Source organism: Tetranychus urticae, chromosome 1, assembly GCF_039701765.1.
Source record: "Tetranychus urticae isolate SD_2017Ah chromosome 1, NJAU_TeUrti_SD_1.0, whole genome shotgun sequence".
NCBI classification, from domain to species: domain Eukaryota; kingdom Metazoa; phylum Arthropoda; class Arachnida; order Trombidiformes; family Tetranychidae; genus Tetranychus; species Tetranychus urticae.
In genome coordinates this window covers 32,546,624-32,561,293 of record NC_142958.1, presented here as the reverse complement: position 1 = coordinate 32,561,293, position 14,670 = coordinate 32,546,624, and the positions used below count along the sequence as shown (strand labels likewise).

The 14,670-nt window shown below is 33.2% G+C and overlaps 6 protein-coding genes across 6 annotated transcripts; 3 read left to right on the top strand and 3 right to left on the bottom strand.

Moving 5' to 3' along the window:
• The first annotated feature begins 296 nt into the window (after window positions 1-296).
• On the top strand, window positions 297-1,919 carry LOC107361845 (uncharacterized). Its single transcript, XM_015928771.3, has 4 exons — window positions 297-737; window positions 803-890; window positions 962-1,080; window positions 1,171-1,919. Exons 1-4 carry the CDS (start codon window positions 599-601, stop codon window positions 1,320-1,322), a joined length of 498 nt encoding a protein of 165 aa, XP_015784257.1. The 5' UTR covers window positions 297-598; the 3' UTR covers window positions 1,323-1,919.
• A 695-nt stretch (window positions 1,920-2,614) lies between these two features.
• Hou (GID complex subunit 8 homolog protein Houki) lies at window positions 2,615-4,074 on the bottom strand. The gene is made up of 2 exons (XM_025160775.2): window positions 3,700-4,074; window positions 2,615-3,395 (listed from the first exon to the last, which is right to left on the bottom strand). The coding sequence occupies exons 1-2, from the start codon at window positions 3,994-3,996 to the stop codon at window positions 3,021-3,023; spliced, it is 672 nt and encodes a 223-aa protein (XP_025016543.1). The 5' UTR covers window positions 3,997-4,074; the 3' UTR covers window positions 2,615-3,020.
• A 2,412-nt stretch (window positions 4,075-6,486) lies between these two features.
• On the top strand, window positions 6,487-7,591 carry LOC107361840 (uncharacterized). Its single transcript, XM_015928767.3, has 3 exons — window positions 6,487-7,005; window positions 7,087-7,233; window positions 7,321-7,591. Exons 1-3 carry the CDS (start codon window positions 6,740-6,742, stop codon window positions 7,541-7,543), a joined length of 636 nt encoding a protein of 211 aa, XP_015784253.2. The 5' UTR covers window positions 6,487-6,739; the 3' UTR covers window positions 7,544-7,591.
• Window positions 7,592-7,806: 215 nt separating this feature from the next.
• On the bottom strand, window positions 7,807-8,619 carry LOC107361841 (uncharacterized). The gene is made up of 3 exons (XM_015928768.3): window positions 8,484-8,619; window positions 8,138-8,410; window positions 7,807-8,051 (listed from the first exon to the last, which is right to left on the bottom strand). The coding sequence occupies exons 1-3, from the start codon at window positions 8,530-8,532 to the stop codon at window positions 7,885-7,887; spliced, it is 489 nt and encodes a 162-aa protein (XP_015784254.1). The 5' UTR covers window positions 8,533-8,619; the 3' UTR covers window positions 7,807-7,884.
• LOC107361838 (DNA topoisomerase 2-beta-like) lies at window positions 8,604-13,215 on the bottom strand. Its single transcript, XM_089270124.1, has one exon. It carries the CDS (start codon window positions 13,076-13,078, stop codon window positions 8,900-8,902), a length of 4,179 nt encoding a protein of 1,392 aa, XP_089126250.1. The 5' UTR covers window positions 13,079-13,215; the 3' UTR covers window positions 8,604-8,899.
• Window positions 13,216-13,326: 111 nt separating this feature from the next.
• On the top strand, window positions 13,327-14,539 carry Blos1 (biogenesis of lysosome-related organelles complex 1 subunit 1). Its single transcript, XM_015928381.3, has 3 exons — window positions 13,327-14,055; window positions 14,114-14,246; window positions 14,332-14,539. Exons 1-3 carry the CDS (start codon window positions 13,922-13,924, stop codon window positions 14,437-14,439), a joined length of 375 nt encoding a protein of 124 aa, XP_015783867.1. The 5' UTR covers window positions 13,327-13,921; the 3' UTR covers window positions 14,440-14,539.
• The last annotated feature ends 131 nt before the right edge of the window (window positions 14,540-14,670 follow it).

The window sequence follows — 14,670 nt, the reverse complement described above, 5'->3', positions numbered from 1 at the left end:
CAATTAGACGTAAGAGTCGCATTTTGAGAGGGATTACTGTAGAAATATCATAGTTAGCGCTTAATGAATTTAAATTCGCGAAATAACATTGTAAACACATGAGCGTCTTTTTGTGATTGGATCAAACTGTGTGTTAAATTAACGCTCCTCCCTGTGTCCATACAACATGGATAAGATTTCTGGCTCTGTACCCAGAGGTCCCAGGTTCAAGTCTTGTTGACATGAAGCGGTGGCTTATGCTGCTATGGGTGTCCTTTCTTGTCAAACACCAGAAGGAATTGCTCTATGACTGAACATTTCCGACCTGATTATAAGTCAGGCTAATCTGTAACAAGTTTGCACTCGTACTCTGTAATATTACCAATAAATATTTCATTTTCTTGATCATCACAGCCTGATTTACTTGAATGTTTTCTTTATAAATTACTATACCAACCCGAATTATGTCAGATTCACAATGAAGCTTGAAAGTAAAATCTTGTTTTGGTTTAAAAATAGGATGTTCAATGTTTAAATCTTAGTGTTTGTATTTTTCTCAATGTTTATTTTAATTTTATCACTTTAAAAGATTTTCAATCATTAAGTTTACATTCCAGTTATGGCTCATTGGACAGATTATACAACTCGAGGTTGGTTAGCTTTTTTATCCTTCATGCATGTGGGAACTGCATTTCGCTGCTTTACGGATCGTGATTTTCTCAGAACCAAAATTTTTACCTCCACGACTTATAAAAATGGTAAATATCAGCTCTTTTACTTGATAAATTGTACATTTCTCATTCTTTGTTTAATTTGTTCGCAGATATTACGTTTGATCACCTATTTGGTATTTATTCCATTATCAATGCCATCATTCTCATTCAATCGTCAATCTATCTCTATGTTTATCCGTAAGTCTACCATCTATCCATCTATTGGATTTGACAATTTGTTGATTCGCTTCCTTCAAATTTCCTTGCAGTGTCACGCGATTAGTGATATGTGCTATTCTTGCATATGTTAGCCTGTTTACTGTCGAATCTTTTGTTTACAAGACAATTCAAATCCAGCAAACGACTCTATTCCCATTTGCATTCAGTGGTAACACAATATTTTTCACGACGTTAATTCAACTCATCTGTTAATTTAAAGAGTGATTATACTGATGATCTTTATATTGTATCTATCAAGGTTTAGCTCTCGTATGGATTATTACGTTTCATTATATATGGAAGCCATGGCAAAATTCAGGAGACTTGGTAGAGGTTGAAAAAGATGCTTATATCAAATTCGGATTACCAATCAAGAAGCCAATTTCAAAGAAAATATTGAAACAAAAGTGATAATTTAAAATTGATATCAACCTGGAGTTATCATTCTTTACGCTATCAAGCCCAGCCTTTAAAATTTTCTTGAGGTTAACTAATTATATATGTTTGCTGATCATAGATCTCGTCCTTTTAATCTCTGATCTTAAGTTAAATTTAAATGTTACTCGCTATGGTGATTGAAAAATAGATTGCTGACGAAACAAACATATCATGATCCTCGTGGATTCTGGATTCTGGACTATCATTCACATCTAAACTATTGAACTTACTTTTGAGACCAAACCAAATCGATTTAATACTTTTGCGTATTTTAACAAGTATAAACGAAAAAAAGTAAGATACAGCCATTAACTCTGAATCGGGCTATTCAGTAAACCCTGTTTAGTGTTAGTGCAATCTTTATTATTGACAAACTGAATACAAATTGTTCATGACCAATCAAAACAAAATTATTTACTGTACAGAAGATCAATACAAAATCTCACAAAAAATCTTGTAACTTAAGTAAATACTGAACAAAATTCACCAATTTACCAAAGACAAAAACTCTAGACTAATCTGGATTTTAAAGCTATTTATTGTCATAAATAAAATCGTAATAAATATAATAATCCTATCAAGGATTAATTGAAATATGAGCTAGTTTCATGTTGGAATTTTTGGATCAGATAATGCATCAGATTACAATAATCAGATTGCACGGCACACCTCTTGCTTAGATTCATTCAAATCTACAATTACATAATGTAATTTACATTTATCCATGCAAACACTTCTCTGTATTTTTGAGGTTACCTCATCTCTTTGTTTTTCTGGTTAACTTTTATTCAATCAATTTTGAAATATCGATCCCTCACTTGCCAGTGCTAGAAAAGTACCAGTTTTATGTTTATAATTTAAATTTTATTTTAGCTTACTTTTTGAACCAAATGTATTTTAAAGCTAGTCAAGCCTAGTATGGCATAGAGCTACTCAGCCATAGTAGTGCAGATCCAGTGCAAATATTTTGCATGAACTCTTGAAATGATCAATAATTTTTCTTCGATTTCTCTCTATATTTTGTTTTTGCTCTTTCATCTATTGTTGTAATCTGAAAATAAATGCAGCTGAAATTAGCCTGAACAAAAGACAGTGGAATTATTCATCGCACAAGAGCTGTAGAGATTCAAAAATATCGAAAATTCTTAAACCTACATGAATTATCTTTATGATTGACGGTTGACATTCCGAAAAATATCCAGATCACCATTAAATTGAATAACTATCGTTAATAACCAGGTTTTATTTTTTCAAGTTTAAGTTGGTGAAAATCTTAACCTCTATCCTTTATTAATCAAATTTAAAAAGTTCTAGAGCGATTGGAAACAATGAACTATAAGCGTGAAATTTAAGTATGGATTTGATGTTATTTACAGAAAGAGTAGAAGTTATTAGAAATAATTCTGGGTATGCAAAACGTTTTGTCACTGATTGTGTTTGACAACTGAGATTTTATCGATTCCTTATTTTCTTTGATTACACAACTTTCAAACACCATGTAAATTGTCCTATGTTTGATTTAAACAGGTAGTAAAATTGAGCAAAAAGAAACGCAATATTGATTTGTATTAACAAAGTTATGTAGTGATTAATGATAATCGATACTTATTGTGCTATAAGAGATAAGCCATAAGTTAAGATGACGAACTAATATTCAATGTACATTTCATTTTAAATTTCTCCAATAACTTCTGCAGTTGATAAATCGACCATTTTAGGGAATTTACATTTCTTTCTTTCCAACTCATTTTGAGTCCAATGCAGGAGTTTAAGCAGCGTGATAATCTTAGGCTGTTGAACATCAGCAGATCCAGATTGTTCTTGAAGGATAATTCCATTAACTTCTAGAGCAAGTTGCTGTCGGTGCTCTAATTGTAATAGATCAGCGTATGGCGAATTCATTGGCTTGTCAAAAGCCAGCAAGGCTAGTGTTCTTTCTAGTTCAGGAAGTTCGAGATATTCGGAGTCAACATTCAACTGTTCTTGAGCAAATGATAAGGCTTCTTCAGTCTTTTGCTCTCTGATTAGTTCGATTAATTGTTGTTGCTGTAAAAGTAGGATGGGAAATAGATTAATATTAAAAAAATCATCATGGCTTGAAATGAACACTTAAAATAGAAGATAGGAATTGATTTCAAGACAGTCAACAGTCGATATCTCCCTGCGAAGATTAACATGAATACATGTATCTTCAGATGGTCAATAGATGACAGTTGGTGACAAGATAAGAGGTACCATCTTGTATTAAGTGTACCTATTATATCAATTCGTTGAACGTATGATTTTCAAAATTATTCATCAAATAGGGAAGGCAGAGGGCAGTTGAAGAAAACAAAGAAATCTACATTACCTGTAGCTTAAAATAAAGACCTCTATTTTGGTCGATTAACTCGGGATAATATTGATTGATTAGACACAGAGCATATTTTATTTTACCCTCTTCGATGGCTTCTCTAATTTGTATCCTTTGTTCCAGTAAAGCATTGAATTCAGCTGTATCAGGATCAGTTTCAGATGATTTTGATCGCTGCATATTCAAACCAGCTTCTTGTTTAAATTTTTCAGCAGCCTCTTTGAATCCTTGAGCCACTAGGTAGTCCATGATTAATTGGTTGATTTGATACCTTTTCACAGGCAAGTTATCCATGATGAATATGACAGTAAACTAGCTAATGATAAAAGTATTCTTAAGAGAAATGTAAATAAGCAATAGATGTGATGGAAATAATTAAAATTAAAAAAGCACTTTCATCCAGTTGATACAAGCAATGCCATCTATTACATTGCGGTTAGATTTTCAATTAGTATCAAAGATGGCACCACCATCAACACACATTTCGCAAACAGTTAAACTCAAACATAATAAAAGCAGTTGAATCACTGTTTAATTGCGTCAAAATTAGAGAATCATAAAGGTTTTAAAGAAATTTAGCAATTAAATGATGGACATGATGTGACTACAGGGTCTAAAAATAGTCAGCGCTTAGTTGAAATTCAATTTCTTGAGATTTTGTGTTCATAATAATTTCTAGTGGATCTAATCTAAATGTTAATTGGAATGCTATTAAACTACTATTCATTTGTAATCAAGTAATGATAATAAAAGTTAATAGCTCAATCGATCGTTAAATCAATTTATTTTAATTGAGTTTTATCATAAATATAAGAACTTAATTCACTATTAATGGTTGTAAGTTAAACTTTAATACACTTTAAAAGTTGAAAGTAACTCAATACTAAAGGTTCATAAATATTAATACAATTTATGAAACTCTTGTATATGATAGAACTTTTTATCTGTCCATTTTCAGGAATAAAAATTGTTTTGGTTTTCATTTGACAGTTGCAATCAAAAACGAAGCTAAGGTTAATATCGTCAAAAAATCATTCCGATTCAGAACAGGTTCAGAATGAAATGTTTAGATCAATTGTTTTTTCATCTATTAATAATTTGCAATCAGTCTTCGATCAGCAGACACTTGCAAAAATTGAATCAAATGGGTCTGTTTACACTCGTATAGCACTACTTGTTGATGAAGAGATCAGTCCGAAAAAGAACAACAATAAAGTTCTTTCGACTAATTGCACAGTTGATTATCAATCTGAACACAGTAATTCAAAAGCTTGAATAACTGATACTTTAGTTAACTTTATGTACAACCTTTAAAATAAAGTTTTGCGGAAAGATTGATAAAGAACTGATAGCAACGTGAAAAATTAACATTCAGTGATTGACAATCTTATTTCATTGAAGACTGAAAATTGTAAATGTTAATAACATTGTACAAATAGTAATTGCATTTTAAATTCATCGTTATTTTGTATTGAGATACAATTAGCCAATTATTTTTCCTTAATTTATTAATAGAATGAGTTTCATTGTTCATTGCAAATCATGAACCATCAATGGAAAGTTGATAATTTTTAAATGAACTTCCAAGCTCATTTATATTTGAATAAAACAAATCTATTGGCGTCAATTATCGAAATCAATGAAATTTTGATTATTGGATCGTTTAATCTTATCAACGATAATTAGAATTGAAATTTAATACAGTCTCATCTTTAAAAGAAAAAATTCACAATTAATGATGAAATTTTCGAAGTTTTAACTTCAGAATGACAAAACTTATTAACTTAATACAAGTAAAAAGTAAGGATAATTTAGGTTTTTAATAAGTTAACTGGTAGTCAGTTGTAATAACAAGTTGAAAAACATGATGAAAGTGGAAAGATTATTACGAGATTTCATTTGATTCGATGAATTTGTCTTGAGATTTGAGATTCTGATTCTGATTGAAAATTATCATTAGAATTTCGATTAAAATAAACTTGGTCAAATATATGCTGATGGCTTCTTAATGATGTGAGTCTGTCGTTTGTCAAAAGTGTTGATAACAATAGAAGTTTCTCTTTAATTTGGTTTTGCTTTTTGATTTTAGGTTATTTGGTGTGGTCATTTAAGTCGATCAAGGAAATGAGGTCAATATAAACTGGATAAATGATGAAGATGATACCAGGAAAGAAGATTGATTAGAGAAAGAACGAGAATAAAAGATGATGAGAAAAGATGAAAAAGAGAAAGTGATTTTACCTGGTCTTGTACATCCTACCCATTTTTAATGCATTTCATTCATTCATCCGCAAGGCGAGAATCACATTAAATAAAGCGAAATATTTTCTTCTTTTTTCTGCTTATTTAAGCTTAAATGTTTCTTGCTGAATCGATGAATATACATTAATGATGATAACTTTAGCTAATATTACACACAAAACCAAATGATTTCAAATGGCTATCGAAATAACCATGTCAAACTGGATAAATGTTAACCGAGTTTTGCTCTTAATAAATTATGAAGTTGATCACAAGTAAGTGTGAAGATACGATAAAAGAGTTAGAGTGAGAGTAATTCAGCTACATGATGAATGAATAATTTAAAAGCGTTGATTGAAAAGTTCGTAAGTGCCTAAATGAGAGGGTGGAACCATAACCAATATCATTAATCTTCTTCCCGGTCAACTTATAATTCAGCATTTCTAAAGTTTGTTTACTCTAAAAATGAAATTGCTCAAGAGGAGGAGATATTATTATAACGATTGGCATGATAACGATGAAACCGATTCCTTTTAATCCATCACCAGTCCTGATCAAGGCTTTAGTTGATCTTTAACCTTCTTCCGAGTTGGTTTAAAATTTGCCTTTTGTTTTGTCTCAGACAACAAATTTTTTTATTTCCTCTAAAAGTCCAATATATTTCAAGTGTTTGGCTGTTTTCAAAGCCTCAAGCTCTAGTGAGTTTGGCGAAATTATCTGTTCATTTGGATTGCTTTCCATTTCCAGTGTTCATCTCTTTTTGTATCCACCAGAAAACACAATTTAAACGACAATCATGTCCAACTATAATTTTTCAATTTGTTTGCTCGCAATCACAATTGGCTTGGCAGTTGCTGCTGTCTCCATTCCTACGGCTCCAGTGGTTCGACAATCAAGACCCATTCTTCAACCACCACCACAACAAGTCGCAAGAGTGAAGCCACAGACTGTTCAAGGAGCTGTTAGACCACCAAATAACCAGTTCAAACCCCAACAGCCTCAACCACAGCCACAGTTTCCTCAAATGAAACCACCAACCCCTCAATCAGAAGACGATGAAAGGTAAGTTATCGTTAAGGTAGATAAATCAAGAGTTGCTGCCATTTTTGTGTATTAAACTTTTAATTTGTCTTATCTTTTAAGTGAATCGCCAGAGGAAATCTTGAATGTTTATTTTGATTTCATCAAGAATAACGATGAAAATAACTGCTTAATGAGACTGATTTGCCAAATTGGTTATAATCGAACTGCTTTTGGTAATTTCGGTGAACAGATTTCCAGTTTCTTTACGTAAGTTGATCAATTAACACTTTCCTTCCATTTTAACTTGTCTAGACAATATAAAAAACACAATTATTTTCTCATCTTTTATTGCAGTGAAATCGAATCAAATACTGGAGCTGCTGCCCAATATCGCACAGCTTTCCAAACACATTTGACTGAACCAAATGTAGCTAAATGTACTGAAAAATATCCAAGCTGTCAATATGAGACAAACGACATGATTGAGGTTGGCAATGATCTGATGAACAGAAACTTAACAAATATTCAGCTAGATGATGTCAAAAAAGGACCAGCTTGGATCGCTCAGTCTAATTGATCTAATTTCAAGATAATTTTAATTAAATAAATTTTACTTTTTTTATCATTGGTTTTATCATTACTTTTTTGTGTGCCAGCAAAGAGTATAGCTCTTTGGTTGCCAGTGTGATCCACATTAAGTCACAGCTGATGAGTTCTCTTATTTACTCGACACATATGAGATAGATGAGTTGAAATTTGAAGTTACTGACTTGAATGTCCAACCATCAAGTAAATAATTAGAATCATAATATCATGATCATTCCGAATAGAAGATGAAGATTTTAAATAAATCTAGTTTTCTTTAATTACTTGAAAGATGTAGAAGGAATGTTGAACAGCGAACTTTTTTTGTACAAATTAAGCAAGTGATTTGAATAAATTGAGAGACAATTCAAAAATTGCATGGACCATGATTGCTGTTACAATTAATAAATTGTTCATCTTCAAATCGATGCTCATTGAATTGGTATTACAAAGATCATCTGAACAGCATGAACTGCAATAGTGAAGTCTGGTTCTTTCACCTGAAAAGAGACACAACACAGTTGAATGTTTTAGAATCAGAACACAGATTTAAATCGAGGCCACTTGTATATAATGTTTACATTACCTAATATTATGCATCCTTGAATACACGATGATGAACATTTCCGTTCTAAAGCCCAGAAAACAGTTCCAGTATGATCGGAGTTTTCGTATTCAATTCGGGTTACAGAGCACATTTTCTCTTTGGATCTACATTCCTTTGAAAGATAATCTTGTGTTGCATTGGTTACATTTAGACAGTAAGGATCTTCAAGAGATGAACACGAGTAACATGAAAGATTCACCATGGTTGGACGATTTGTGGCAATTACCATGGAGCTTTCAAGGCACCAGGCTCCTATCAGAAGGAAAAAGATGGCAATTAAAATCTTCAATTTATAAGTCTACAAATATTTTTGATGGGATTTTACCATTGATGAATGAAAGATACATCAGGGTTCCTATTAAACAGTTGATCATTCCTTCAGCCCGAGAAAACAATTCAATTGTTTGTCCATTTGATAATGAAGGAAGACAGTAATAACAAATCCTTATAACTGTGAATACAGATTTATTTTTCAAATGAACAATAAGGGAATGGTTAACTATGTTTTTTACAGATGGCAAAAATGATCTATCATTGATGATCTATTGATTTTATGGTTTTTTTCATTATTAAAAACAATTAAATTGTAGAATTAAAAGATTTGAAATTACAATAAAATAATGGTTAATGTGAAAGGATGAAGGGAAGATGAATGAACGCATGATCCCCTCGAAAAAATATTGATCAATTTTATAAATGAAGATAGGGTGATATGAAAATGGAATAGGCGCTTAATGGAATTCATAGATTGTCCAATAATGAATCATTACTGTCATCACTTTCAATTCTGTATTGGACTCTTGCACGAGGCCTTTTTGATTTAATTTCTACTGGAGCACTGGAACTTGTTTGGATATTGAAGCTGGAGTCAGAGCTTAACGTTATATTTTCTTCTTCAGAACTAGATGCATCCGATTCCCAAGATTTCCTTTTCTTTGCTTTAGATTTTTGAGCTGTTTCTTTTGTGGCGGTTGTTTTTGCTTTGCTTTTAGCGGCTGGGACCTTAGTAGTCTTAGGTTCTTTAACTTTAGTTGCCACAGACTTTGTTTTACCGTCCTTCTTTCTATCCAATCTGGCAAGTAAAGGTACATCCTCGTCTTCCTCTGCATCATCGCTCAATATTGGGATATCATCGAGAATCTCAGTTGCATCAAGATCAATTTCAATATCTTTAGAAGACTTTTTGCCTCGTTTTTTGTTTTCATTGCTTGCTGCTTGTTTAGCATATAAAGCAACATCAATTTCAGGTTTAATCCGTCTAGCGAGTTCAGAGGGTTTAGTATCAGCATCGGACTTTTTAGTGCTTTTGCCTCGAATCTTTCCTCCATCTCCACCTTTTGGTTTGATAGCCTTAGCAGCTGCCTCAGCTTGTTCTTTTTCAACATTAGTCAGTTCTTCTATGAAGTCATCAAGATCTCGTAGCCACATTTCTTCGGCACTAGTTTTTTTCAGTTCAGCAAGTTCTGCTTTTTTCGCATCACGAGTTTTCAGAAGGTTATCAGCTTTTTCTTTCAACATAGATCGCATAGCCATATCAAGCAAGTAATCATAATCTGGGCCGGTAAGATTGTCCTCTTGTTGACTAGATTCGGCTGGATTTTCGTTATCTTCATCTACGGGTTGTTCTGGAGAATCGAACTGGTTCTTCTTTTGCCAGGCTTTCACAGGATCTGAAGCATAACCCTTTTTAATCAATGTCTCGATCATGGCTTTAACTCCAACACCTTCCATTTTAATCTGACCTGAATTCTTTTCTACAATGAAACGAGCTTGATTTTCCAACTTCGAAGCTTCTGCATTAAGCATTCCTTCAAGATACTCTTTTCTCTGTCTGTAAAACGCATGACGTATATCGTAGAACTCCAACAGAATTTCTTCAGGAGTTTCATACCTTTTAATACAACCATTATGATCAAACAAAACCATTGAAGTAGTGGTAAATGTTGTTTGGAGTTTAAAACATTTGTGAATACCTTGTTGCTCTGCTTTTCGAAGATTGTCAGTTGGTATGGAAACAACGAAGCGAACAGTAGTATCTGTGTGATATTCTTTGTAATCGCTAATAAAAACTGGCTGCTTGTCATTCCCATGAAGGAATGGGTCGAGAACATTTTCTTTATAAGCCTGAACCCAGACTCGAATTGGTAGCTCAGTAATTTCAATCCTGTCATCATCAAGAATAGCGACTTCACCAAAACTGATATAACGTTGAGCGTCGATTTTCTCAATCAAACCTCGGAATCCTTTGAACCAGGGTTTCATCGGAACAACTTCTTCTCCATTAATCAATCTCTTCAAGTTTGCAACAACATCTCTTGGATTATAATTGGGAATCTTAGTGCTCCATCCGGTTCCAATTCCGTCAGCTCCATTTACCAACACCATTGGGAGTATAGGGACATAATATTCTGGTTCAACTCGTTGATTATCATCGTATAGATAATGGAGTAAAGGTTCATCTAACTTGGAAAATATTTTTCTAGCAAGTGGACTCAATTTGGTGAAAATATAACGAGCACTGGCGGCATCTTTACCACCCTGCAATCTAGTCCCGAATTGACCAAGTGGAAGCAATAGATTTATGTTGTTGCTGCCAACAAAATCTTGAGCCAAACTGACAATTGTAGACATCAAAGACACTTCACCGTGATGGTATGCTGATTCGGAGCCAACGGTACCAGCTAACTGAGCTACTTTAGTTTCATTCTTCAAATTTCGCTTGAAACATGTAAACAAAACTTTTCTTTGGCCAGGTTTGAATCCATCCATTACTGATGGAATCGATCGTTCGTTATCAAGATTACTGAAAAGAACTAATTCTTTGTTGACAAAATCTTTGTATGAAACGACTTTTGTGTCTTTTTGGTATAAATAAATTTCTCCTAACCCATCTTCACGTCTTTGTTTTCTTTCTTCCATGGCTCTAGTCAACCATTCTTTTCTTTGATCGACCATTTTCTTACTAAACGCAAGAATGACAGACTGATCATCTTCAGGACCTCCATACTTGAATCGAATCCTGTGACGTGCAAGATCTGTAAAGTACTCTTTTGCTTCGTTAGAGGTACTTGTACCCAAACCTTTGTAGTATTTTATCTTCCAATTTTTATGATCAGGAGTTTCAGCTTTCCATTCTTCAAATTCTGGTAAAGAATAAAATGAGATGACTTTGTTTCCTTTGGTGGCTTTACAGATTGGAGTAATGAATTCTTCTAAGAAAGGAAGCTTCAGAAGATTTGGCCAATTATGATGAATGAAATTGATGAGAAGACCTTTAATGTGGGAACCATCATGATCTTGATCGGTCATAATCATAATTTTTCCATATCGAAGAGATTTCAGATCTTCTTCTCGCTCATATTTCTTACGATAATCTAATCCAACGATTTTGATTAAATTCTGGATTTCTTCATTCTTCATAATTTGTGGGACAGCGGCTTCTCTCACGTTTAACAGTTTACCCCGCAACGGAAATACACCATATTTATCTCTTCCGATGACACCAAGACCGGCTACAACTAATGATTTGGCAGAGTCTCCTTCTGTCAAAATCAGTGTGCAATCAATTGATCGAGCTCCTCCAGCAAGATTAGCATCTTCCAATTTAGGAACGTGAACTCTACTATGCTTCGATTTGACTCCTTGCTTGTTGAGCTGTTCTTGAGCTTTAAACTTGACCCATTGCAAAATATTTTCAACGATACCGATTTTTAAAACAGTAGTGAAAAACTTATCAGATGGGTTACACTTAGATCCAAAATTTTTAGCCTGTAATGTCATGTTTTCTTTAGTTTGGGAGTCAAAAGTCGGATTTTCAATTAAACAATTTATGAACACCCAAAGTTGATGTTTCAGCTGATGTGGCTTGACCTGGACGCCTCCTTTGTTTTTCTTTTTGATTACCTCGGTCAATTTGGTAAGTATCAGATCGCTGACATGTTCCACATGACGACCACCTTTAGTAGTTGCAATACTATTCACAAAGCTAACTTGTTGGAATCCTTTATCACTGGATGCCACAGCAATTTGCCATCTATCGCTTACATCTTCATACGCACATTGAAGAGGTCCACCTTGATCATCAACTTTACCCTTAAGATATTGATTAACATAATCTTTGAAGTTCTTGATTGGTAGTTCTTCGCCATTAAGAACTACTTTTACCCCTTTGGTAGAGCCAGCAATATCAAATGCACGACGTTTGAAAAGTGCCACAATATCCGGATCCAACGACTGCATTTTAAATTTTGATAGATCAGGGTAGAAAGTTACAGATGTAAAGTCAGACTTAGCCGCTTTTCCAATTTTAGCTTCTTGTGCTTTAGACATGTTATCAGTCCATGTTTGTTCAAAAGAGCTGTCATAGGCTTTAGAGGATGTTTTTACGATGAACTTTTTGGAAAATACATTACATAACTTTGCTCCATAACCATTACGACCTCCTGTAACTTTTTTTTCATCATCATTGAAATTTGATGAAGTTAAAAGGTGACCGAAAATCAAGGACGGAACGTACATATTTTCCGCCTTGTGATACACAACCGGTATACCTGCTCCATTGTTCCAAATTCGGATCATATTGTCTTCAGGAACAATATCAATTTTGATTAAGTTCATTGATTTATCCCGCTGTTTATTATCGGCCGCATTGACCAGTATTTCGTCAAAAATTTTATAGAGCCCAGGGACATAAGTTATGTCTTTAGATAGTATTTCACTTTTTTCCTCGTCATAAACCCACATTTGTTGAGTAACAGGTTCTACAGAGCCAATATATGTATCGGGGCGGAGAAGGATATGTTCTAATTGTGATTTTTTCTGGTAAATCCGCTCAACACTTAGTCTTTTATTTGTACCTGTAGGTTTTGAACTAAGTGGAGGTCTATCCCCCGAAGCTAGCACGGGTGAATCAGGTTCCATGTCGAATTATGAACTTTGAAATGAAATAAAACTGATAAAAACTATTAAAAGATCCGGAATTACAGTTAACGGGAATAAAGAATGAAACTATTATTTTGACTGTTGATCAACTTGAATTCGAATCGAATAACGTTTATTTTCAAAGTTTTCATTGGTTGATAACAAACTCGATTCAACTGCCATCTATGAATTCAATCGTTTATCAAATTTTCAAGTAATATTCATCGATATATCGGTAATTAATCAGCTGTTCAAAATCTGATTTGTTTTTATTAAATAGACATTATTTGTATTTCTAATTACACTTAAATATTATCTATTTTGTTAAGCAGTGTACTTTATATTTTTTTCAGCTTAATGGAATGTCAGCTCTAGCGTTCATGCGATTATCATCATCTATTTCAAGATTCAGTTTGGGAAATATTGTTCGACATCAAGAGATCCTAAGTTCATTCTCCTCACATCTGTATTCCTCTAGGTGTATTCAAACTACAAGAACCAATTTCTTTTGGAGACCTTACAAATTCAGCCACTTGAAATCAATAACTCCCTATAGCAGTACAGTATTCAGCCCGGAAAAGAGTTATCTGTTTATCGTAACTGTCGCCATAGTTTCAAGCTTGTTTAACATACCTAATATCGTGCTCAGATTTATCCCAGAAGTCTACGAATCTGTTCGAGATTCTTTTTATTTGTTGCTATCAGATTTAGACTTCACAAATACCTATATTCCTGGTACGCTTCGGGAAGATCAAATCCCTGACGTTAAAAAATCATTAAAGAAGGATTGAGACCTAAGGAGTAAATTTCTAATCAGTAGCCCTAAAAATAATAACTATAAATATGTTATCTTCGATGCTAAAAGAACATCAAATCAAGCAACAAGAAAGAAAAGAAGAGATAGAAAAGAAAAAACTTGTGGCCTCCGAAACTGTTAATGAATTAACTCATCATTTAGTGGATAATCTAAACGAAAGGTAGGAACAGGAATGAACTATTACATTTATTTACTCTATTTCTCTGTTTGTATTTCAGTGTTGCTCAAGCTTATCTTAACCAACGGAAATTGGATGCTGAAACAAAACAGCTTCACGTAAATGTTATGCAGTTTTCGAAACAAGTCAATCAATGGCTTTCACTGATGCAAAATTTGAACAAATCTGTTAAGGTAACTTTTCTTTATGCCATTATTTTTGTAAAAGTAAATTCGACCGAAAATATCTAATCAAACATCTACTATTTTTTATTCAAAGGAACTTGGTGATGTCGAAAATTGGGCAAAAAGTATCGAAAAGGATTTGAGACTTGTCTCTTCTGCACTCGAATATGTTTATAAAGCAGGACCTCAATCGAAAAATTAGTAGTTTCATAGGATTGTTATTTTTTAGAAAACAATATGTAACTATAGATGATTTGCTGTCATGTTTTAAGTGACTAATTAAATGCTTATTAAATAAGTGATTTTTTCTTTTCAAAACAATTTTCTTTTTTCATTTTAGTGACTCAAGTTGTAATTAAAGTTCCGATATATCAATTTGCTAAATAGATATCTAAATATTAATCTGCTGCTACTGCAGTCAATTGATCGAGCT

Excerpts from the sequence above, each read along its gene's own strand:
- LOC107361840 (XM_015928767.3), top strand. The coding sequence starts at position 6,740 with ATGTCCAACTATAATTTTTCAATTTGTTTGCTCGCAATCACAATTGGC. Across the intron at positions 7,006-7,086 it reads CAATCAGAAGACGATGAAAG|TGAATCGCCAGAGGAAATCT; the intron begins GTAAGTTATCGT and ends TTATCTTTTAAG. Across the intron at positions 7,234-7,320 it reads CAGATTTCCAGTTTCTTTAC|TGAAATCGAATCAAATACTG; the intron begins GTAAGTTGATCA and ends CTTTTATTGCAG.
- Blos1 (XM_015928381.3), top strand. The coding sequence starts at position 13,922 with ATGTTATCTTCGATGCTAAAAGAACATCAAATCAAGCAACAAGAAAGA. Across the intron at positions 14,056-14,113 it reads GTGGATAATCTAAACGAAAG|TGTTGCTCAAGCTTATCTTA; the intron begins GTAGGAACAGGA and ends TTTGTATTTCAG. Across the intron at positions 14,247-14,331 it reads ATTTGAACAAATCTGTTAAG|GAACTTGGTGATGTCGAAAA; the intron begins GTAACTTTTCTT and ends TTTTATTCAAAG.
- Hou (XM_025160775.2), bottom strand. The coding sequence starts at position 3,996 with ATGGATAACTTGCCTGTGAAAAGGTATCAAATCAACCAATTAATCATG. Across the intron at positions 3,396-3,699 it reads GTCTTTATTTTAAGCTACAG|CAACAACAATTAATCGAACT; the intron begins GTAATGTAGATT and ends CTACTTTTACAG.
- LOC107361838 (XM_089270124.1), bottom strand. The coding sequence starts at position 13,078 with ATGGAACCTGATTCACCCGTGCTAGCTTCGGGGGATAGACCTCCACTT.
- LOC107361845 (XM_015928771.3), top strand. The coding sequence starts at position 599 with ATGGCTCATTGGACAGATTATACAACTCGAGGTTGGTTAGCTTTTTTA. Across the intron at positions 738-802 it reads CTCCACGACTTATAAAAATG|ATATTACGTTTGATCACCTA; the intron begins GTAAATATCAGC and ends ATTTGTTCGCAG. Across the intron at positions 1,081-1,170 it reads ATTCCCATTTGCATTCAGTG|GTTTAGCTCTCGTATGGATT; the intron begins GTAACACAATAT and ends GTATCTATCAAG.
- LOC107361841 (XM_015928768.3), bottom strand. The coding sequence starts at position 8,532 with ATGATCAACTGTTTAATAGGAACCCTGATGTATCTTTCATTCATCAAT. Across the intron at positions 8,411-8,483 it reads GTATCTTTCATTCATCAATG|GAGCCTGGTGCCTTGAAAGC; the intron begins GTAAAATCCCAT and ends TCCTTCTGATAG. Across the intron at positions 8,052-8,137 it reads TCAAGGATGCATAATATTAG|GTGAAAGAACCAGACTTCAC; the intron begins GTAATGTAAACA and ends GTCTCTTTTCAG.